A 25,426-nucleotide genomic window follows, 5' to 3' on the forward strand; every position below is an offset into this window, starting at 1 on the left:
GTTCTCGCCGATCCCCCGCATCTTGCGCAGCGATTCTTTCCAACGCACTCGGTAGTGCTGATGGAGGCGGTTGTTTAGTCCCATGCACAGCAATCCGATCGCTATTCGCGGCAGGCTGAAAGCGGACAGCTAGTTTCCTATCAAGCTGAATCGAAAAACCATTCCTCTGTTGAACGCCGGAAATGCTGTCTTCGTCATGAGTCAGGATTCCGGTGCAAGTTTTGCTTATGGGCAGCTTGAAGCTGCTGGTGGAAGATAGTTATGATGTTTTCGTTTGAGTGAATTGTTCATCTGAAAGGCAGTATGTATAACGTGTCCGTAAAATAAGATTATATAATCTGGGTTGGTAGTACATCACGCGTTGATACCAAACGTCACCCGTTAATCCACTGAAGTGCTTTACATATTTGTTATTTTGTAATTATGATAATATTGTGTTTATTCATTTAAATACCAGGCAAATAGCATGTTGTATTTTGAGGATTCTAATACATAAAAAGTTTAATAACTATAATTTTGAAGCATATTCGTACCATATAGCTCCAAAGGACGGAACGATATTTTTATGCAATTAATAACGAATTAAATAAGTGTTTAAATGAAATTCTGAGCACAATATGTAAGAGCAATGTTGTTATCACACTAATAACTTTTCATAGAATCAATTTTGATGCACTTCAATCCATCTGAACCACATTAATAGAAGTTGAAATTACACTATAGTTGGTTTGAACTAAAACTGCTAAGAATGCTGATTTGACCGACCGAGAGAAAATATTTATTTACCGTGGCGTAAGAGCATTCGTTTCTAAATGTCAGACACATTTTTATCGATTTGAGTACATCATGCTAGCCATTTTAAAAATAAAAAGGAGCATGAACAGGGACTGGATATCAAGAAATTCATTAAAAACCTCGTGAATGTCGGGAGGTTGAAGCTGTCCGTAATTTGAGTTATAAAGGTATAGAGTTTCATCCTTCAGTCCAATAAAAAATAAATTAAACAAATTCTAAGTTATAGCTTTTTTCTAGCTTATGTAGGTTTTAAGATACAACTTGATGTATGATAACAATGTAACAAAGAGATTACCTATCAGTTTTCATCGTCGTGTCTAAGCTTGCAAGTGAGAACTAATAGGAAGGGAGAAATGAGTTTTAGTTTATTTGGTTCTATTAAATTCGATTGTTATCAATTTATAATTGATAACCATATCAATATCTTTAACCAAAATCCTCCAATAATTAACCCCTTTTTATTTGATATATGTGCCAGAAAGATGGAATATTTCCTACATAACATCAAATGATATAAAACAAACAGCTCAACAAGGGCGTTGTCTTTTGCGGTTATTTAAACGCCTGTAGCAAGTACTGGTAGAATATTATCATAAAATTTATAAACGAAACCAAGTGCAAAGGGCTCCATTTCGTTTAGCTGCTTAGCGCCTTACTACTTACTAACCAGCTCATGGGTTCTGTCAAAAAAGCTTGCCAACACTCTACAGTTCCTTATCAAATCGAATGAAACTGCCTGCTGCAGTAACTGAAGATAGAAACCGTCTACGTCAGTACGATAAAAGCTAAGAACAGCTTTGCAGGGCAGCAAAATGCAAGGCCTATGGCTGTGAGGCAACCACAAAAACTAAAAAGAATAAAAAAAGTGAAACTCAACGCAACCAGAAGAGAGAAAAAATTGGATGGAAATAAAAATACAAACCTTGACGCATATTTTATTTTTGCTTGCGTAAACTTTATCCCAACTCAGTTGGGACCGCAGCTAATTTGAATGTAAATTTTGTGTCTGTTGTCTGATTTTCAAATTTCAGTATTGAAGTTATATTATGAGTACCCGTTTTACGATCCTTGCTGTGGGCTCTGTTTGATTTGATCTCTAGAGAGGTTTGTGGGCCGATCCTTAACATTCGTTAGCGTATTGTGTCTTTGATGTGATGTAGTTTAGGGAAAGACAAGCACAATGTGATGTAGATTGTAGTATGTGTAATGGACCGATCAGTGTAGGTGTAGCAAAATGATGCAGAAGCGTACAAGATGAAACTATGCTAATGAATTATGACTTATATAATGAATTATATTGATTTCATATTAATCATACTTCATATTACACACATCATCTGTTTCATTCTTGAATTATGGTAGCTTCAGCAAAACTTCAAATAGTGAGTCTACTTTATCGTTAGTAGTACTTTGATATTAAAAAGTTTCAAAAATAACATACACATTGTTAGTATATGTTAAAGGCTTTAATCAAAATGTGTGTAAAGAATATTTCAAGCTTTGTAAATTATGAACTAATCATCGAAGTTATAAAATAATCTACTGAAACTGATCTTATTGTAGCTTTCGATTTGTTTTGATTGATGCATAAAAATATAAAAAAACTTTGTTGTTTGTTTGTAGATTTAAAGACTATTTTAAACTTCTTTATTTTAAACATTAAATATAATTGTTTGACATGTTCATTACATCATCAAAAGAGAAACTTTCCTGAAATAGTGTCATTGATATTGATATTCATTGCCACTATTGCTATCTCAAAGCCAGAACACTGTTACATTTTATTGACTTGGAAATCAGAGTGATTGATTTCTGAGCTTCGGATACACTGCAACAGTACGTGAACCCTTTCCGTAAATCCTGAAATTCTTTCTGATTCCAGCCATACCGTGAGCATATGTCTTCGCATAAAGTTTCTGCGCTGGTGGCAAATGGATTGTTTAGTGTGATGAGGACAATACCCTTATTGCTGGGCCGATGAACTACTACCTTCCATAGCCATTTTGGAACTGGTACAACACCGTCATCGCCCAAACTCAACGAAACCAGATTACCTTTCTTGTTCGGCAGCTGGAGGACGTCGTACACACCGCTGTATACGTCTACGGTATCATTCAACTGTGTAGCCACTTTACGTGCTGCATTCTCTACACGCAACCAGTTGCCACCGTTTACAACCTGTACCAAACACAAATAAGAAGACAAAAAACAGTAGCATTCTTAGCAAATGTAATGAAGGCAGTAGAACATGTTGTCAAACATGTCGGATAAAGCCAAGGTCAAGCGAGCGACGACAGTTTCGTTTATTCGCTGAGTTCAACAAGACATCCACTTACCTGCCATTCCGGAACAGCATTTATAAAGAAGTAAGTTGCTCCAGCCCAACTATCAAGCACTGCGTCACCATCTGGCGTCAGATGACCCTTGGCCAGATACGAGGTTGAATCAATAAACTTGCTGGCATGCTCCGCCGAGCCAAGAATTGTGGAAAAGTGCTCTAGCTGATGTCTTTGAGTGTAAACGGAAGCTAAGCGCACGGTCGATTTTAATCCACCAAGTTTGAACGATGGTCGGTTGTTGTTGATTTGTGCTTCTGAGTTAAGAAAATGAATCACAATGAAATGAGCTCCCTGTTACAATGCTCCTATTAACACTCACGGCTTATAACTTTCCCCAGAATTTGATGCTGACTGTAGAGAGCGGACGATTTCGTTAAATCGTAGCACACTTGAAAGTAGTTGATGAATTCTGTGCCTTCCACTTCGAAGCCTATGTTGTACAGCCGACCTGCTTTATTGCCACAGGACACATTCGAAGGTTTTATTGCTCCCGAAACGGCTGAGCTACAACTGATTTCATTGAAAGCGATTCGATTTAAATTGTCGTTTAGAGTTAAGTCTTGTCCTTCGAAGCATGAAAAAGTTGCTTTTCCGTTGCGAGCTGTTACGATAAATCCATTGAAAAGGAATAAAAATATTATTATAAACTTTGATGACATGTTTTTACTAGTAAAAATGGAACTATTAGAAAACTTACTGTTGTTGAGAACGTTTTTAGCTGGCGAACATGCAAATATAATTGAATCCGCCTGACGCCATTCTAAAAACGGTCCCGTAGGCTGCAAAAGGTCATACTGCTGGTTGTTGCCGGACTGCTTTATAAACAATGGCGGGTGGGGTTGGGTGAGATTCCCGTTCAAGTACACGCGACATCCTGCAAATTGCCAACCAAATCACTATCATCGTACAGCACACTGCACACAACGCGCAAATCGTTACGGGAATGCCCAATTAGTCGGCGAATGTCAATTCCTGATGTTGACAACTGTATGTTCTCCGGGCGCATGTAAGCACGCTTGTTAACAAAGCCCTACCCAGGGACTAGTACTCCCGGTGTTTGAATTGATTAATAATTTTACCCTACTGAATAATCCAGCTTGTGGCTAGATTAAAATAAATTAGACTAAACCTTAGGCCGTGGTACTGAATGCGTGCTGCTAACGAACAGTCACCTTACAGTTGCGCGAACACAGTCGTAGCAGCATTACGTGTGTTCCCTATTTTCTTACTCACTGGCGGTAGCACCGTGCAAAAGCGCAGATAACGTTATCACAACGATGGGTAAGAACATCTCACTCGTGACCGCGCTGTGCGGGGTGTTCTAGCGTTCTGGGCAAGTCCCAACAAGTGACTGTTTACACGCCGATTGCTAGCAGTCCAGGCAAGTAGGCAGATACGCAGCCAAGCATTGCTTTGTTGTCTTGGTCTATGCGCCTGTGTGTGTGTCTGTGTTTGCTTGCATATATAAAACACAACACCACTGAAATGCTGTCAGCCGCTAGAAGTTGCACGATGAAATCACACCCGTTTACCATCTATGTAGCAGCCGACTGGTGGTGCTTGTGTCACATTTTAGCGTCAACAAAGCCATCTACTGGTCCGAGCGCAAGTGTCTCAGCAAATAATCATCACTTTAATTGCTCGGGAATGTTTTTTGTTGTGTTCGCACCTTTACTGCTACATGTTGGGCTGTTTAACGCAGATGTTGCTACTGCATAAACGATCTTCAAACGATACTGGGCGCTACTTAACGTACAAAGAGTGCGCCATTAACGGGGAAAACAGGTAGAATGAGTGCAGTTGCTGCACTCGGAATAGGTTGCCATGGACGTGGTCTATTGTAAAAGGTTTATTTTAAAAGCGATTCAGTAAAAAGCATGTAACAAAAATAACTGCTGAAAAAATATCAACAACTGTATACTTGCAATTTCTTCTTCTTTAGGTAGCTCATACTAAAAAATAACATTGTGGCTTTTTTTAAACCACAAATCAACGTAATTGTGGTGATATATCGTGAAACTTCATAGCTAATTGCAGCGCTTCTGGTATCGACATAGTCAGAAACCTTTTTCATTAAACCATCGTCTAATAAATACCATTTGTTTTGCAAACAAATAGTAACGTTTGACGACAGCCTAGCCCCCCCCCCCTTCTCCCTTTCCTACCACCATTAACTTTACGTTTTTTGTGGACCACATCAGCCAATTGTTATTTACACAACAGCTTTTTGTTCATTAAAATACAAAAACAACATGGCAAAGCCGCCTAAAATGAATAATAAAAAAAAATTAAACTGAACGTTGAATAAACTAATTAGATTTCCAAAACGTTAGTAAACTTTTCTTCAACATAAAAAATCTGAATAATACAATATCAATTCCAAAATTTGTTAAAATATCCCAAAATTTTGGTTTGTTTTCAAATCTATTGTAACAACCATATGTGTCTAGAGCTGCATGAGCTGCTCATAGGCTTGACTATGAATTACTTTACTACTTTAATGCACCTTGGGATAAATGTAAACAACACCGTGTTTTCGAGCAGGTACTCAAATCTAATTCTAGCTTTTTGGCTTGAATTTTCTAGACTGAAAATTGCAGTTTAGTTTTTTGTGTGGTTTTGTATGGATTGTTTACATGATTTCAACCTCCAACTGTCAAACTCCATACAAAAAACTAACTAGAATCGTGAAGGCCCCCAATAACGCTATTTCTTGAGGAAACTATATAAAAGGGAAATGGAAGGGTGCGGGAGTAAAAATAGCTCTAAAAATAATACCCTGAACTACAAACTAGCTATTTGACAAATTTGATTCGTATCAACCTTGTAGCTGCATAACTACATACAAACAAACGGAAATACAAACATGCGTTTTTATTTATAAGAAGATAATGTAAATGTAGAGTATTTTAATGTATTTGATAAACAATTTAAAACATTGAAAAAAATCCATAAACTCGATCAATTTGTTGATTATTTAGGGTTAAGTAACCATTGAAAGACTATGTTTATTTTTTTTATAAAAAAATAAAAAAATTAGCGAGATGGAAAAAAGTGGTGATGATTTTTGGCAATTTTTTATTTGGATTAAACATAATTTAGTCGCTGCTATTGCTTACCTGGCTTCAGCTTAAATTTGATCGTTTGAACTTATTATTCTAATTTAATGTATATCATTTAATCAATCTAATTGATTATCTAAACAAACTAAAATTAGTACAACCGTTTGCTGAACAGAAATAGTTAAAGATAACCATTCGTTTTTAGCTGTGCCATATAGCTTACCAAAAACGAATATAAAATTTCATAGATACTATTCTCAACGCCTTCAAAAATTTCAAATCAGACTTTTTATTCAAAATTGATGCCAAACTAACAGCCTTCTTCTTCTTTGGCACAATAATCGTTGTCGCGCGAGACATGCCTGTACCACAAATGGGCTTAGCTTTGAAAGACTTTTTGATTTCCATAGCAGTATAGTCAGTCGTACGTATATGAGCACGGTTCATTCGGGGCTTGAACTCATGATGGGTTGTTTAGTCGTATGAGTTGTCGACAGTATCACGAGATCGGCCATACTTGCACCTTCTTGCCAATTCTATCTTTATGTGATATTTTGGTGTTGGTAAAAACATACAAGTTGCTATAACATTTGGTTCTCAATGCCGGATTGATCTTAAAAGTTTAGAGAAAAAATTACACACTATTTTTACATTTTGACATCATAGTCACTGTAAAAATTATACACGTTCATGAAGGATCCTCCTGAACATTAAAAATATACCGTTCCAAATTCGACAATTTTTTTTTCTTTTTACGATAAATATAGCTAGTATAGTATTCTACTGCTTCGGTTTATTGGTATTGAATTGAATTGCGGAACCATAGTCCACCAGCTCTCGGTGAGGTTATTGCAAAATGGTTCGATTCAGCGGTCGAATCTTTTACACTCTTACTCTGTTTACTCAGCGTACTATACAGCAATAGTGCTCGGATGGGAGGAAACGAATTCCGCCGTTTTCGCAAACGGTTCAGTATCATTCTATCTCCCAACCCATGGGTTTTAGTATGAAACCGTTGATCGACCTTCTTGCGAGCTGGTAGTTTCTCGGCGATACCCACACAATCAAACAGCAAGATTGATTTCACATTTTCCACCACGGCGTATTAACGCGTGTGCCTATGTATTGGTAAGTGAACCGGTTGTGCCAGCTGCTCGGTATGGACGAATTTCCCAGGCGTGGTAGCGTGGTGTAGTGGTCGTCGTATCAAGCCCGTTCGTCTGGTTGGTAAAATGAAAAACCGACCCCAAGTAGCAAGAGCAAACCAGTTCGGACAGAACTGACCAGCGGCTGGGCTTCGGTTCGGTCGTTCCCATTCCCTCGCCGCACAAGTACGCTCCGGTGCACCGCGATGTACGTATGAAAACATGAAGTAATATTTGAAATTGATATTAGCAGTAGGCGGCGGCAGAACTGGGGCCACCGAAATGTGCGGCATATAACTTTTTAATACTTCGTGTTCCTTTGCGACTGGCATCTTGCGTTTCCGCGGTTTGCCATTGCCTTCATGCGCCCCCAGGCTGGCTTCCAAATATTGGTCCATATTTTGAAATACTGCCGTGTTTTATAGGCTCGTAAAATTATTTTAGAATTTTCACTTGCCGCACACGGTACAAAAAGTTCGCTGCTATTTCGTCCCTCCCTCTGCTCCTTTCGTGAATGACAACGAAGGGAAAGATTGGAACGAGACCACCAACCCCGAGCATCGTAGGGGGATGGGATATCGTTTTCGGAATTTTGGTACTTTGTTGACATAAAGCATACGAAAATGGGAAGAATGAAAATAAAGATCTTTGCTGGGTGTGGTCTGACCAGAGGCAGTCTGCGGGCGGGGGTCACGGAACCGCGCAAGGTTTCGGAACAACCAAGGGCATATTACGTCGGAAAAGCAGGAAGTTTTCCGTTTGATGGCAGATGGTAGTATGGGAGGTTTTGGGTGAAACAACAAGCGCTTTGAGTCTGGAAGACATCTCGCCGATACGCTGTTGTAACGTGTAACATGAGCACGTCGAATGAGTTTCCATCCGTGGACGTACATTTTTGCAGGGGTGAAGGAACGCATCGTCTTGTGTCGTCTCAAAGGCACGAAGATTGTAATATTTTGCTTATTATTGAAATGTTGGCAGAGTTTGATGTTGTTCGCAAGAATAGTTTATGCACTGTAAAATGTGAATTTCCATGATGATAAAAAGTTTTTACGTACAATATTGGTACATACGCTGTTACAAAGGTTTTGTTTAGAGCATCGTTAAAAGAGAAAATTAATACATTTATTGATATACTCTAGTTATTGAATTAGGTATAAAATATATGGTAATGAGACTTGAAAGAATTTTTTATTGCGATTCATGAAGTTGAAACTCCCATAAGAAAAAAAGAGTTCTCTTACTATAGCTAACCTAATCCTATCATTTTCGAATTGCACTGCAGAAAAAATATTTGAAGAAATAAAAATTTTCCTTTTGTTTCTATACGTAAGTCACCTTCGCATAAAAAAACTGCACCCGACTGCATTCTCATCCCACGGAAACAAATCCCATCCCTTCCCATCGCTCATCCGAGAAACGGCGAATCTTTTTTTTTTGTTTTTATCAATTTGGGGAATGTTATTTGTCATTTAATGTAATAATTTCACTCATAATCAATGTTTTTATTTGAAATACGATGGCGGTTTATTCGAAACAAATATTGATTTTTAATACGAATGTGTGATGTACATTCTTCTAAAATGATTCGTTTGATTTATGTTGAACTTTTCTATAATTTTTTTAAATTAAATTACAAAAAATGTGTAAATTTGTATTGTTTTCTATGTACCTATGTTACAATACATGGACAAAAAAGAATCATATAGATCCTAAACGGCACCGTAAAAAATCATAAATGTTTTTACCTCTCTGTTGTATCCTTCATTCAAACTATCTTCCGTTCACTTTGCCCAAATCTCCATCTCACCTATAGATTTGTCTTCTCCACAGAATAGCAGCGTTCTGCAACCTTCCAGCACATGTGTGTGTGTAGTTTGATGATGCAGCGTGGAGCACATAAATTTTACATTCTTTTGTTTCGCATTTAGGAAGATCCACCGATAAGACCATTTACATCACCAGTATGCTTAAGCTTGCTTTATGTTCGGTTGGAGCGAGGATTTTTCCTTCCCGCTGGGCCCGCGTGAGCGCCCCCACACACGGGCAGGCTTTTTGGTCGTCAAGAAGCTTAAACGGTATGTGGCAGGGAGGTTTTACGGCCTGTCTGCTAGGAAGCTTGCGGGCACCGTGTACTCCGCAAAACGGGTGTTTGTAAGAATGGCGAGAAATTGGCAAAGACTTTCATCAGCCCCATGTCACGACGCGTTGAGCCGTTAAGTCGACCCACCGTACTCGAGTGTAGGAAATTCGTGGTAATCAAAACTTCTTCGCGTGGCCTCTTCGGAGGAAGGGCAACCAACGTGCCGCATGTAAAGGAAAGCCATCAAACTACCTTCCAGTTTACCTCCGCTCCTGTGCAGTTTGTGGTGGAAGCGAACAAAGCGAAGGTAGCCATGTGGGGCACACACACACACTCACACACACACACACACACGCACAAACTTACACACCATACAGAAGAAAAGCCAAAGTAAATATCTGATTGGTATTCATAAAATGTTTATGCATGATAAAAGTATTTGCGGAGTAAATAATCTTCCCACGAGAATGGGGCCATACATGTGTGGTGCGCACAGTTTGCGGCGATGCTTGCCACGTCCCTTCCGGAACGTGTCTCTGGTGAGGTAAGTTTTCCATCGCACGTTTGAGCGGGAATGGTTTGGAGCTGTGAAAGAATGAATCCCTCCATTGATGCTGCCATTTCACGATGCAACCCAGCGAACACGATCCGAGCCGATATCGTGGCGCACATACTTTACGAACTTCGATATAGATTGTCAATTCCGGACCTCGCTTGACGTAAAGTTGAGAGCAGCAGATTGAATGTGTGACATCAACGTCGATCTGCCTACTCCCTGTTTGACTTCCTTTCAGCTAGTCGTGCCGGGAGCGGGGGGACGAGTAGGGTGAGAGTTGTCAAGTGCTTATATTAGGCATCATAGGCCATTCTGCAACGACACGAGCGCGCAGGGAAAAGCGGCGAGAACGAAAGGCGAAGTCGTCAAGAGTAGGGCACCTATTTCTGGTGTAATAAAATCATCATCATCGTCACCAGGACGCAGGCCTTCCCTGTCTCCATCTCGTACACCCATCAAGCTGGAACGATGAGATGCGCCGTGACCTGATTTGAATGAAATGCAATATTTTCGTTTTATTCAATAAACTTTCCGGAAAGGGGATTTTCACTCAACTTGATGGTCGCGTAACGAGTACGAAAATGTGTTGCGAAATGAATCGTTCCCCTGCTCCAGTGCGCATTTCAGTAGCAAGCGCTGCCATGAGGATGTGGATTTCTTGTGCAGTGTCCCTCTTTCAATCCACATCTTTCACACTTGTATGTATTTAGCCGCGTGTTGGACGATGAAAAAACCCAGTGGACATTATCGTTCAACGTCAGTCAATCATCGTAAAGGGTAGACTGTGGTTGAATTTGAGCCAACGTAAACAGTTTCGTGGCATTGAGTGAAGAGATTTGAGCTAAACGGAATTAGATTGAGAGCCAAAAACTCGATGGCAAGTGTACATTAGATTATTTTGCAAAAACAGATACGGATACATAAGAGGTAACGATGCATAAGTCGGTTTGGAGTATTTTTTCATTCGACAGAAATGAACAGAAATTTTAAATGAATACTACGATTTTTCGAATAGAAGTGTTATTATTTGTTCTATTACTCAAACACGTTGATTGAGTTTAGTTTCAAGCTTGAAATGATTTGTAAATCAGCGCTTTGAAAATATTTTAAAAGACTAAGACGGTTGTCGATGCTTAAGGAGACAATTTTGAATAATTTTTGTAGTAGTAGTAGTAGTATACAAGTTTTTATTGATTTGAAATTTATGTACAGAGTACAATAGGTACTCTTGTAGTTTTGTAATGGGTTCGAATTCGTTTTCTTTCTTCATTGTTGGAACAGTTTAGCTAGCCCTGCCAAGTTGAATTTTTAAACTTTTTTTTGTATTTAGGATTGTTGTTGTTGGAAAGAATAATTTTTGTGAATTACATGATTCGCTTTCTTCAGATTAAAAAAAATTCATTTTAATTATTTTTGTATCTTGTATATTGTGTTACGCAACAAAAGCTCCAGCTTGGAGCACCAAAATCTTTAGCAAAATTCAAACTTTTCTATGAGCATTACATCATTGATGGATGGATGCCGAAATAAAAATAAAGTCATAATTTTTTAATAATTAGCAAAACTCTTACCAGTAATTCAAAACTCAGAAGTTATAGGTAGCAATAAAAAACGCAGTGAACCTATACAATCACGTTACAAGCGATCTATACCAAGAAAATTGAATATTACTTGCTGTTTTTAATTTCATTTCATCATTTTTATATGCTTGATATTTAATTTATAATATCGAAAAAAGTTCATATTGTGTTCACAAAGTTCAAAGGAAATTGCTTATACCCATGAATGCAAAAGAATATGCTTTGATAACGAATATGGATTCTCAATGCATGTGGTCATCTCATTGTTTGACAGTACAAAACACAGAAATAACAGATTTTGGCACATCACTACGATGAAAACGAGTGATAACGAATAACTATAGGGCAATGGCATAAATTAATGAGCAATACTTAACCACAAACCTGTGGAAGTTGCTTTTGATTTTTTTTTGCACAAGACAAAGCCATTCATTCTGCCGGCCCATTAGTGCAGGTAGAATTGTTAGTTGTTGGGATGGGAAAACAAAAGCCAAACCACAAACGAACACGCTCCCTTTCTCCGCTTTGTGCCAGCACGCGATCATCAGCCCATTTAGACCAACTCCACAAAGCGGAGGGATGTTTTCCTTCATTTCGTTTATTGCACACATCCTTTTTTCCAACAGACATTCAGCTCTCCCATACTAGAGGCTGAGTTTTTATATACAGGACGAACCTCTACAACCGGCATACAACCGAAAAACAAAAGGGCTTGGGAAATCTACTCGAGTGCTTTTTACTCAGAAATATCTTCGATTGTATCGATTGTTTTTTTTCCTCTACCGTTTGGCATTGCGTTTAACGTAGCTCGTCGCGGAAAAGCCTACCAACCAGTTGTGTGCTTAGGGTGGATGCGATGCCAAACAGAACATATTACTCCGAGCCCCTCCTTTGACGGACAAGTCGGTCGTGCAGGGATAGCCAAAGAAAAGAAGGGCTTCCGGTGCTTCGTGCTATCTGCTTGATGTGTTTCCTTTCTTTGTTTATTTCGCCTCCCCTTTGTGTTGCGTGTGGCCATCGATTTCCGGCAATCCCGACATTGGCAGATCCCATAATCGGTAAAAAGTGCGTCGTTCGAATGGTTGATGGAGTCATTTGTCTGGCATTATGCCTTATGGTCAGTCATTGTTTATGTGTACCGGTTTCGAACGGCGCTTGCCCACCCACCGCAGCTAAAGAAGCGGCCGTTACACGCACACTCCTAGCTTCTGAGTGCAGCCCATTGTCGTAATGGCACCTTGGCATGGCGTATGCTGGAGTGTGAGCTAGATATGAGTGTTTTTGTTGTTATTGTAAGTCACAGTTGTTAGTGCTGGATTGTCCAGTTTCTGGCACCTTTTGGGCAATCTTCTGTGTCGAAACGTCCGAAACATGCAAAGCGTACCTTCCCGTCTGCAACGGCCATTGCCGTCGATTGTTTTTCCCTACCGTACTCTACCCTGCTAATGTTGAAGGAAAAGGCAACCGAGAAACAGAACGATTTGATAGCAAGTTCACACCGAAGAGTTTGATTTATCGAGGTACGTTTTAGGCTAAATTAAAGATTATTTATAACCTGTAGAAACCATTCAGCGTAAACTATAAATCAACGAATTGGAAATTAAGGTTCGACTCGAGGCCGCTGACCATTTGCGATTATGGCATCTCGATGGGTAGCTTTGGGGCCGCATATTTGTCCTAAGCCAGGATGGAGAAGCCGACCAAATCCATACTATATCAGAAAGGGTTTCGTACGGTTCCTTCATCCGAACGTGGCACGTTTTTTTTGCACTTGTGGACGAGGCAAAGGGGAGTAAAACGACCCAAAAAAGGTAGGGTCGATTATCGAGATTTAAGGAAGCATTCATAAAATTGGATAAATTCTGTCAATAAATCAAATGGAGTCGGTTGTGCATACGCGCCTGTCGGACTGCTAAGCTGAATTGGATAAGAATGTTCGAAATAAACATCTTCTCCCCCTAAGTGAACTTGCTAGCTCGAGGAAAGATCTATCAACGCTCAAAAACGTCGAACGGTGCCGGCGTACGGCGCTGGCTTTGAACGATGTTAAAAGCAGACATAAATTTGCAAATAGACTTCACTTTCGCGTGCACCCGAATGTTTGGTTGGGAAAATTGTTTCTTATCTTTCAATTAGGTTCATTTTTGTGCGGATCGTTTGTGGTGGAGCAAACGATACAGCACGAAGCAATGTTGTGCGCTGTGGTCGGAAAGTACTTGCCAACAGAGAAAATGTTTGTGGCGTTTGGAGTTGCATGCCGTTATGAACGAAAGCGTAGCGAGGAACTGTTTTGTTTTAGTTTTGTTTTACGTGCTGAACGTAGGTTAGTATCCTATGCTTACACAGGTGAACTGGGCAATGATTTGTACATTCTGCCACTGCAAATAACAATGAAGCAGCTGGGTAAAACGCTAACCTGTGGCTAGCTGGTTCGCTTCCAGACAGTGCTTGAAACTGTAAAGAGTAAAACAAAACATATAAAGAGGCATGAAACACACACACACAAAACCAAGAAGGGAAAACATCGTCATAACCGGTAAAAAGTGCCTGAAAATCGAAACAATAGCACGTGAAGGAAAAGGAAGTACAAAAAGTGAATCCAGAATATTAAGAGTGGCAAAGCGAAATGCTTACTTCCCTTCTTGGTATGGAGCACCTTTGGTCAGATGTTAAAGCATGCAAGCTCTAGCAGTGGGCAAACTGGTTGCATAAAGAGAAGGAAAGCAACGTCCGTTTAAAGCGGTATTATTTTGAATGGTCAAAACGGAGTAAAACATAGGACAAAAACGGCTTCGTCAATATTTGAACTTTAACCAAATGTTAGCCTTTCATAACGAACACACGCTCACACTCGCATGTATATATATCCCAATATAAAAAGTAAGTGTCCGGTGCAGTTTTGAAATTTCCTCCACGTTCAACCACAGACAGTAAGGGTAGCTAGATTTGATTCGTTCGCTTTAAACGGTGCTTTTAGGCTAGTTTGCTGGGTTTGAGAAGTGAAGAAATAATTTAGTTGTCTAGTCGATAAAGGCCAAAGTCTGCATATGTGTGTGTGTGTGTGTGTGTATCTATCTGTCTGGTTCAAGTTGAAAATGAACTAAACGAGGCTTCAAACCACGGAGAATTTCAAATTTCCCATAGGAATTTGACTTCCTTTCTGCCGGATAATCGGATTCACTTTCAATATAAGATTAAAAAAACGATCGATTGAAAAGCATCGACAGAATAGGTTGAGAAAAATCGAGAACGGTGAGACTAACTATCTTCTGAGTTAAACGGAAAAGATAGCGATGAAGCTGATTGATGCAATTATAGTTATTTACAATTGCGGCCATTTCTTTTGTAGGAGAATGAATGTTTTATTATTCGAAAATATTAACAAAAAATTTTAAACAATTAGATCCACTTTTACAGCTGGTCGTTAGTTTATTAGATTAATTTTAAAAGAGGGCGGACTCATGGTAATGTCGTTCGATTTCATGTCCGTCTTGGGTTCAAACCTCGTAAGAACCATTCGCCTATAGCAAGGATTGACTAACTGGCAGCGTGTTACAAAATATGTCTTAGACAATTTATAGGAAAAAAATCTTCACTCTTCGACACTCTTCAGCTATGCTCAAGCAAAAAATCAAGCCGTTATTTTGAAAAACCTCTAAAAATTACGAGTAAATGTAAAAAAATGCATGATATTCATACAATCCACCAGTCATACTATCTCGATTTCTTAGCAAAATGACCATGTAGCTTACAGTAAGTGCTATGTAGCTTAGCAACATTGGTAAATATGGTTTTAAAATCGTTCAATGCGGCCCTTCCACGATTCTAGTCAGTTTTTTGTATGGAGTTTGACAGTTAGAGGCTGAAATTATGTTTTATCCATTCAAAACCACACACAAAACTAACCTGCAATTTTCAGTCTAGATTATTCTAGCCTCAAAGATAGAATTAGATTCGAGTACCTGCTACGATAAACGCAAAACAAGGTGATGTTTACATTTATTCCAAGGTGCATTAAAGAGATCTGGTGATGGAATCTAGAATGAAAGTGTATGTAGTCCAGGTGGTCTCATAGCATGTTTTTTATAACCAAAATTGAATATCACTTTTAGGTAGGATGGGAAAGGGAATTTTTTGTTCAAACAAGCTTTTTGAAGGCTTGATGAATACACAAAACATTCTTAAAATCTTCATTCAGGAACAGAAGCGATAAAAATCAGCCTTCGAAATTCATGCACCTTGGGATAAGCCCACCTGTATATTATACCCACTTAGATAGCTGCTCGAAAACTGCTATACAATGCGAACAGCTGACAGGCTGAAATTTCAGCCTACGAACTTAAAACGGAAAGGGCCCCAATATCAGTTATTAGAGGTCAATCAATAATGTTGGGTGTACATAGCCTAAGCCAAACGTGTTACAGTCTGAATTATCCAATTGAAGTACTAATGTTATTGAAAATGGTATCATGGAAGAAGGTATTATTGTTATTCATAATTTTGATATTTATAAAAATTTTAGAAGTATCATGAAAGAAGTACTGTTGACAATTTGTCAGTTTTTCTGCATATTAGAAAGAGTTCGTCGTATTTGTCTTAGCAGGTTTTATAATTTACATTCATAAATAATATAATGCAACCATTCAGAGCATACATGATTTAGTTATCTAGCGAAGGAACATACCAGCAATCAATAAGTCACTGAAAACCAAGCCCACTAATGGTACAAGCAAGCCTTAACCGACAACGGTTGTTGTGCCCAACAAAAAATACATTGCTGCGTACAATAAAAATGTTAAGCATTGTGAAAATACTGTTTAAAATTTATGACGAAAAGTGTTAAATTTATTGAAACATATTTACACATATTTACCTAAGTTTTGAAGAAGTAGTAAACCAAAAGGAAAGGATTTTAAGCAAACATTTTTATTTCCCACACACGCATTTAAAACATCCAACACACACACCATTTGAATCGACATTTATGTAAGCTGTTTGGTTTATGCACGTATGCCTTCCTGCAACAAAAGAATGTTAATCGCTAACCCTTGAAACGGAACATTTAGCACAGGTAATCGTTGCTGATTGCCACTCGTCGTCGTAAAGAACACCATTCTTCTACTTTTAACAGGAATTCTGGCTTTTGTTGCATACCTTTTCCATTCCCATTCAAAGTCGTTCCTGTCTACAGCGATTCATACAGTCATGTATGTCATCGGTTTTGCTTCTGTTCGGATTGTTTCCAGTTCAACATGGTTTTTGTTTTTTATGCGGTACATCATTTTTGAACCAAGTCAGCTATCCAAAACTTTAGATACTCTTAGGAGAAAGACTGGCAGGATAGATACGATCATGGTTTTTGTTTCATGACTACAGTCTAATGACTGATAAACTGCTGGGGCTTCGTCTTTGTCCTCTCAACCATTGGCCGTTGTTACAGAGAAAAGTAAGCAAAAGCAGAGAATCGTGACACAACAGACATGGCTACACCGGAAGGATTGGTTGTAAGTAAAGAAGTCCGGGAAATATAAGCGATAATAGAGGAAAATATGAGGGAGAGGTGATGCAAAAAAAACCATCTAGAACCAAACAGCCCCAGAGACCTTTTCATTCACATTGTAGTATACAGGAAATGATTTCAACCGAGCCCGTCCAGGCGGACGGATTGTATAATTATGGGACTTTAATCCTGGTGGCCGCTTCTGGCTACTGTTCTGTTGACTTTGGCTTCAAAGTTGAAACGAAAAGCAAGGTCTATTTTTAAATTATGCTTCATGTCATTCCAGTTTCCATAGCTCGACAGCACTGCTCGCCGCCTTCGCTCATTGTGCATCCGGCATGGTTCTGCTTGCTGTACGTCCTGCCTTGCATGCACATATTATCCTTGGTTGGGTTCCTTTTTTATCTCTCTCCAAGTCCGCACAGTGTTTCATTTTTTGGAGCAGGAGTTGTTCTGCATCTTTTTTTTTTTTTGCTGCTGCTACTATTGCTACTTCTACCGCCCTTAAGCTCAGTTGATTTTCACCGCCCTACTGCTCCTCGCATACATGCTTTAATGGCTCTTGCTACCAAGGAACTGGTTATGAGATGTATCACGGCCTCAATGGATCGCTCAGTCTTCCGTTGATCTGGTCATAATTTATCAAAAAAGGGTAATTTATAAGAGTTGAGTACTGAAAAGCAATCCTATCCTTTTCAAGGCTCTGCCCTGGAGCGAGACATGATGATGGGAATTCATAAGAGATTCGTAAAGGGCTTAAACAGTGCTGTGTTGAAAGTGTCATTAGTCGAAAGAAGAAAACTGGATGCACTTTTTGCAGTGACAGTATTGGACAAGGCTGGTGGGCAAATAATTATTAAACATGTCTGTGTTGCATCCATAGCTTATGTTAGGTCGTTTTTATAAGTTTAAGCTAAACTAATGTGTTTTTATTTGGTATTGTGAAAACCTTTACCAATGGTTAAGGAAAAAAATGGATTGCTAAGACTTTTCTTGTCCTAAATCGTAGCAAACTGGTAGCAACCTTGTTGCAAACCCATTATCTTTCTCTCACGTTTTCACCAATTTAACGTCTAATTAGCAGGCAGAAAGTTTTGTTTATTTAATCCTACAGCAATTGGGGCGAACAGACGACGGTTTTATCAGCTGTTGTCGGTGGAAAAGCAAATAACATTAAAAAAACCTTTCCAACAACCCTTAATGCCACGATGTCACAAACTCTTCCTTATTTAATCACTAAAATCCACTAAAGTTAGATAAATTTTATATCAGGCCTTTCTTTTATGTGTTTGACCCCGGAAACGAGCAGCGTCCCAAAGAATGCTTGTACACCAAAAGGAGGGTCTGGTGAGTGGAAGCTGAAACTGTGCACGAAAATTGTGCCAGAGAATTATGCCATTAGGGTGATGTTTCGCTGACAGCGCCTTAGGAGGTGATTTTTCACTTTGCACCGAGTATTAACGCGGAAAAGCGCTATTTTCTTAAGGGTCGCTTGGGCCGGGCACCGGAATGCTGCTGGCGATTCAACCAGTAGAACGGAAAGCATCGGCCAGGCCAGTAAGCCAGCGGCCGACTTGAATTTATTATTTCGACCAAATTTATGGGCTTCTTTTTGCTCTAATTGCTGTGTTTTATGCTTTCCGTTTTTGAAGCCTCTAAATGATGCTGTTCAAAGCCGGCGGACGGTCAGCGCAGGGTGCAGTGGGGAACCTCGCAGAGGTAAGCGAGGCAGGCATCCGTCTTTCAAAACGCTGAAAAGTGTTGACCGGGAAAGCATTCGTTCGGGTGTGTTTTTTTAGTGATAAAGGGTCTCGAAGCGGCAACTAGAGGGAGAGAAAAAGGATTGTTCCAAATGTTTTCCCTCGGGCGTTTATGTAGAAGCAGTTTTGGTGGGGCTTGACAAAAAGTGAAGGTCTGATATATCGGGTTTTTGGATTTTCCTGAAATGTCTCGAACAATGCTTTACGACCCAACCAATTCCTACGACGTAACGCCAGGAGCTGTGACGATGTTTAGAAAAAGAGCGGTTTTACGGTGCCACTGGACACCATTAATGCTTGTCATTCAACTCCATTGCAAAGGGATCCCTTGTCAAGCTATAGATCCAAACTAAACAGGGAATATTTGGAGCAATTTATTTAGGGGACCAATACCTGATAATCTAACATAAAAAGTGCTTCTACAAATAATGTTAAGGTTCTTATATTAAATCAATGAAAATTGTACCAATATATAAACGTATTGATAAGTATGTTACATATTTTAGATAATTCTTCTTGTTAAATTAGAGCATTAAAAAAATATTGGATTATCATGCCTAAATTGATATTCAAAATTCAATGAAGTGGTTAAATGAGCTATAAACTTTGAAAATATAACATAGTTGAAGCGGAATATATCATGATTTTTTCTCTGATTAAACATTTTAAGTATTTTAATCCTGATTGTTTTAATCATTAACAATATGATCTGTTTTGAACTTAATATGCTTATATTCTTTCTTTTAATATGCTTGTAAAATATAATTTAAGCTTTGTTCTAAGCCCTCACAGTCAACAAATGATACACACTCAAACCCTGTTGAATAGCATATCTCAATATTTACCCTCTTTCATTACCATTTCTCCGCAGGCTGCGCGTTTTTGACGTACTTCAGTCCGGAAAGCGCCGTTAACGGTCAGGGCGCGTTACATGAGAAGCAGACACTACCTGGGGTAAGTTTGATTGTGCTCTGTTACGGCGGTGCCTACCGTATGCTAGTTTTGTTTCCTGCTTTTATTTCGATTGCTACATAAATTTAGGTGCTAGACGGCCCAGTACGAAAGAAATCCGGCGCAACACCTTCGCGTGTTTTCGGCGAGCACCTACTGAGAAAAGCTGATATTTTTACCGTGGCAACCACCCCATGAGCACCCTGAGTGACCTGATGGAGTATTGGGTGCCATTTTACGATTGCCAGAAGTAAACCCCGGAGTATGCCTCCAACCCGTGCCCACTAGTTTTTGGGGAGGTGCGTTAGAGAAGATGTTAAATTTATATAGCCACGATTGTCCGACCGGTGGATTAAACCGAGCTGTTCGAAAGAAAGAGAAGAATGTACATTTCTCTCTCTATCGAGACCTCCAGCGAGGAAGCAGAGGTGAATAGATTTTACTATCGGCACTAGCTGGGGCCTTTCCCATCTTTGCTACTCGTTCGACGCAGAAATGTATGTCACTCCGCTTCCGGCACGCCACCAATCCTTTCGCAAGGTACTTTTATGGTCGATAAAGGAATAAAATGAAACAACAGCTTAACCAAGCTGCGCTACATTTTAGTGCAAGGAACAAGAAGTGGGGCAGACATTCCACAAAGCAGCACAAAGGACCACAGTGCGTAGAGGCTCTCCGAAGCACACAATATCCCGTTCGGTGCCCTTTTCGATAGTGTGCGTTTTTCCAGTACGGTTTGGAATTGGAATTCAACAAATTATCCTACGGCTACCGGTATTTGGTAAGCTGGTTGGGGGTAGGCTTCCCGATTGAACAGGCAATTGAATAGGGCTTTGAGGGCTTAATTTGCTGGTGGCACGCTTACGTTTCGCTGTTCTTGAGGCGTAATTGACACCAAGAAACATCGGCTCCACTAGGTGCACTGAAGCTAGCTGCCTTGTTGATTGGATCAATAGATTTGGTTTTATTGAACCTTTGAGTAGGTTGATTGATGGTACTCACCAGCCAAGTTACGCACAACATCTACATTTTATTGAACAATTTAGTAAGATATTAGGAATTGTTACAGATATTCGTTTTTTTATGTAGGCCATAGATAGTCTTATATTAGTTGAGTCTTATATCAATTATAAATAAATTTTATATAATTTCATTCTTGTATGGTAAACCTTTACAAATGTAATGAAATGTGTTCTAATCCATACATACAATGTACATTTGATAACGGAAGTGCAATGACAGTACCGTAATGTTCACCGAGAGCAGATGCAAAATGCGACACACTTAAAGACAGTCACTGACCGGGGAACTGCTTCCATATGATTTAGATGTCTTACCGATGGCCGGAGCCCGAGATCGCAATCGCAGGCAAATGCACCGAACACATGGATGCATCCGTGAATCGTTGAACCGTTAACCGATTCCGGGTAGGAAATAGAAGCGGAAATGGAACCGACCCGTTGTTCTACACTTTCATCGCCTTCCTGCGTCTCTACTGCATGTATGGTATATGGTGCGGTGTTTACAAGTACAATTTCGCTCCCGGCCTATGGAGTGTATTTTTAAAAAGACCAGCAGCTCACTCCATCGACTGCGCGTATGTGGGAGAGAGTGTGTGTATGTGCCAATTTTGCGTGGAATCGATTGTGATGCGTCTTTACGCACGTGAATCGTTATTGTGCCGTTCGGTGCGGCAGTGGACTGACTCTCTCACTCTATATCTCCCTCTCTCTCTGTCTCTCTACGAGTCCTTCACCATCACGACGTAACGGCTAAGGAAGCCGGGACTAGAACGGGCAAGCACCTAAGAGTCGGAAAAACACTAGCCGCTGTAATGAAACTCTCCGATCAGGTCAATAAAGCAACGAGGGAAATCGCTTTGTTGGTTGGTTGGGATTTTTTTCCTCTCTCCATGCGTCCTATTTTTAGCGGCCGCACCGACCATCGCGAGTCGATGGGCCTCGGCGTACATGCGCTCATGTGCTTCTGGGGTTTGTTTATGCTCCACTTGACTGGAAAGATTATGAGAATATGATTCGATCAAGATGGAGCGTGCATTCGAGCGTGCGGATGCGTGTTCATCCATATAAACATGTACGCTTTGTATGGCGTGGCGGCGCGTTGTTAATACTTGTTTGCAGAGTCTACTGAGGCGGGGAAGGTGAGCACAATGGCGCGGTTGTGATGAAAATGCGTGTAACGTCCGTGCACGACTGGGCTAATGGACGTGAAGAAGGTGCACCAGTTTCGATGTTCCGTTCTGTATCAGTGAAAGTAATTGGCCGTATCTATCGATGCAGCAGCTCCAATATCTGGTTGGCTGCAGGTTTTGGGGCCATGTAGTTTTGTTTCAGGACCAGCAGGAATAAATACATCAAAATAAAGCTTATAAGAGTTTGGAAATGAATTACATACAATATTATTTTAGTACATGCATAGTTGTGCAAATCCCTCTTCAACAAAGATATTTATTTTATCTGGGCTTCTTTGTGGCTTTGCAGTATGGTTGTGCCTATCACGTTTTTATATACGATATCTTGTCGATTACAAGCAAGAAGTGGATGAAATTTTGTACATCGTGTAGATACTAAATTTCTGAATTTCACGTAATCTGTTTTGAACAATACATCAACTTCTTCTACGATGATTAGTCATTAGGGATTTTATTGCTAAATTACACGCATTTCTTGATTGCCATAAGTGGCCTTCTAACCTCCGTTGTTCCTGTCCCCCTCCATACCATTCCCCTCCGTTGCACTATCTTTGTTCCAATTACTAAAGTCAATCATGCTATCATGCATGAAGTTCATCGATGTATTGCCTTCTTGCACCACGCTGCCTGGTTTCTAACTTCTAGGTGTAATTTGACTGGCAGAAGGCGGTAGACCCATTTACATCTGCTGTCTAAACATCCCGACTCTACGTACAGGGTGCAGGACCCGAACACTGAACACCCATGGTGCGTTCTTGAAATGTTTACTTGCGCTTACGGTACATTGTGTGACGCAGGTCATACACTGCGGGGGATCATGGCGAGTGCGAAGGAGAAGGTCCGCTACACGCTACCTCCCACAACCAGCACACCATTTTATTGGTTAAGGAACGGAATCTAAAACGGGTTCGCTTACACCAGCGAAACTGCCGGTATTTTAAACAAGACGTCTGGCAGTAGAAGAAAACTTTCTTCCACCTTCCATCGCCGTGCATTTGCATGGGTGGAATGCACGCACATGTGATGCCTCGCCACCAACGGTTCAACCAACACACGGAACTACGATCATCGAAAATGTCGGTTTTCCTGTTGCCACTGCCCCTTTGCGATGATTGTGCGTCCGTCCCATCCGTCGTTGCGTTTTCCTACCGATTCCTGTTTGATTTTGGAGTTCAATTCGTCGATGGATGTTTTCTTTACCCGTACCCCGTTTCCTTCAGCCATATTGTCCTATCTGCTGGTATGGTCTGGCATGGGAGCAACCAGACCAGGCACGGCCGACCGAGAGCAGGAGAGTGGGAAAATTTTTACTTCCCAACCCGTTCCAATTCCGGGGGAAAAGCGAAACCCCCATACACTCTCGAAACTCAGAGTTAGTTCGCCAGCCAGTCGATCTTGCGCGCGCACTCGAGGTTAAACGTTGCTCACTGGTAGCGGTGTGATTCGATCCGGGTTTCGTGTTTCTTGTCACGCTTTCACTTTAGCGTATAACTTCTTAAACAACTCCGAAGAAAGGTGAATAATCGTGAAATTTCTGTGCTTATACGTACCATTTGTAACTATTTAAAACAGTGTGCATCTATGTCGATTTAAATTTTTTGATGTAGCTCTAGTTGCTAGTTCAATTTAATGCAAACCGTACATTTATTTGTGAAAGTTTACCTGATCGTGTGGCTTCAGTGGTTCAGACGGTAGAGAGTATATTTTGACAGAGGGTGTGAAAAATAATGTCGTATTTTGGCAAAATTTGCTACCAAAAAAAGACCATTGTGCAAGTGATTTAATTTTCTCATTGCCAAAAGATCACCGCTCGCGTGCTGGTGACGTGTTACGGTGGTGAAATATTCCCATTCGTGAATGTTTATCATTGGTGGTCTGGTGCTGTTCTGTTTAGCTGGCGGTCGTTGTTGCTGAACCGCGGGTGCTGTGCATGGTGAAGCCGGGCAGAGTAGCGCCAAGAAATCTATTGGAGTTTGGAGCTTCACGATTGTCATATCAAATTACGAAGTTTTGCTGAAGCATTTTATTTTCCTTCTTTGGAAGTTGTTTTTTGAAGAAGGGAATATAACAACAACTATAGCAACAGCAACAAAAAGTCGCTAAGTGCTTCGCTGGATGAATGTTAGTGGAAAAGATCTATATGTGAGCGAAAGCAGCAACAGAAAAAAAAGGTTGTGTGTTGATGTGATGTGCTGTGTAGTGCTGTGACACGCTGTCCAGTGTTTGGTTTAGCGAGTGGAAAAGTAGAAAAAGCTTTCAGTTCCAACCAACTTCGTCGAAGGACCGACCATCGTCGACGGGGCGCGGGGACACTATCCTCTCGAACTTGTACAGCCCGACTGTCATCCAGAAGCGCCGAGCAGATTACGATGATGGATAATGCTAGCCTTTGGTATTATGATCCGTTATGGGTAAAGCCGTGTTTTTCTTGCTGTTCGGTTTTATCGTTTTGCTTGCGCATTCAAGACTTGGTTACGTACCCGGCTCGACATGAGTCATGCCCGATTATGATGGCACAACAAAAATTTGCTCTAGTTTGTAGAGAAAACGATGCATCGTTTTGGGAACGGAAATGATGGCAAAAAGTGATGTAGTCAAGATGTAACGATGAGAGATATGGGTTCACTACTAGCAAATGTATGATGTTGCATGTGTTCGTATGTAAAATAACTAATTTATTATATTATGTATGACTGCTCACTAGGTTGGCGGAATGGTTCTGCTTAAACTGTAAAAAATGTACTTGTTACAATCTTTTTAAAATAAAACATTGAAAATAATATCTAAGTAACTTCGAAAGCAAGTAGCATAAACATAAGGACGTATATAATTTCAGTGCCAATCATATATGAATAACATTAACTGATTTTTCAATACCACGTAACCTAGATTTGTAACAATTTTCCTACATACAATCGAATACTACATTTTAAAATCATTGGTATTTACAGGGTGTATTTACAAACTCGATTGAACGGAGGTTCATTTAAAAAAGCTTGTTGAAATGTGCAGATTGTTACATTTAGAGTTTGTTTGCACAAATGGTGATTGCACCAGCAATGCAAAGTTATCCCCAACCCTTAATTTCAACACGTTTCCACCAACAGTATGGATTGCTCAAGAGTTATCGTTGCCCATCCTAAGTCGTGTCTGTTGGAAGAATGGAGGATCTTACAGTTACATTTTCGATGCCTTACAATCTTGCCGGTCCACCTACAACAATCCACACTGTTTGCTAGTGGGTAGGAAGCTGTTTGCTGGTTTGACTGTTTGTACTTGGGCAAGTATAAAATGAAAACCTTAAAACTGGGGCGTTGAATGAAGCTTTGAAACATGTTGAAGTCTAGATGGAAACGATTTATCACTCGTACCTTCCGTTCCCGCAACCGTGAAGTTCGCACTTGCCTTTTATCGTAGCCAGATGAAGCGTCGATTGCGCGATG

General features: G+C 40.1%; 2 protein-coding genes across 17 annotated transcripts in view; one reads left to right on the forward strand and one right to left on the reverse strand.

Annotated features, from left to right (window-relative positions):
* The window catches only part of LOC120897318 (CUGBP Elav-like family member 4), a 324,692-nt gene that overhangs the window by 19,393 nt on the left and 279,873 nt on the right, over positions 1–25,426 (forward strand). For 9 of the 15 annotated variants that reach the window (XM_040302102.1, XM_040302094.1, XM_040302095.1 and 6 more), the window contains exon 2: positions 19,692–19,774. Coding sequence is in view for 8 of the 15 variants with exons in the window: in XM_040302094.1 (XP_040158028.1) it covers positions 19,692–19,774 (83 nt within the window). In the remaining 7 variants the exon portion in view is untranslated. Of the gene's footprint in view, positions 1–19,691; positions 19,775–23,370; positions 24,395–25,426 lie in introns of those variants that run through there. The other 6 variants (XM_040302099.1, XM_040302114.1, XM_040302101.1 and 3 more) reach the window with 4 other exon arrangements.
* Positions 2,429–4,501, reverse strand: LOC120897321. Of its 2 annotated transcripts, none has more exons than XM_040302120.1 (5): positions 4,368–4,501; positions 3,832–4,008; positions 3,454–3,735; positions 3,132–3,388; positions 2,429–2,973 (listed from the first exon to the last, which is right to left on the reverse strand). In XM_040302120.1, the coding sequence occupies exons 1-5, from the start codon at positions 4,423–4,425 to the stop codon at positions 2,548–2,550; spliced, it is 1,200 nt and encodes a 399-aa protein (XP_040158054.1). In that variant the 5' UTR covers positions 4,426–4,501; the 3' UTR covers positions 2,429–2,547. The 2 variants fall into 2 exon arrangements, with proteins under 2 accessions (XP_040158054.1, XP_040158053.1); XM_040302119.1 differs by lacking the exon at positions 4,368–4,501 and adding an exon at positions 4,074–4,297.

The sequence above is a fragment of the Anopheles arabiensis genome, chromosome 2 (assembly GCF_016920715.1).
Source record: "Anopheles arabiensis isolate DONGOLA chromosome 2, AaraD3, whole genome shotgun sequence".
NCBI lineage: Eukaryota > Metazoa > Arthropoda > Insecta > Diptera > Culicidae > Anopheles > Anopheles arabiensis.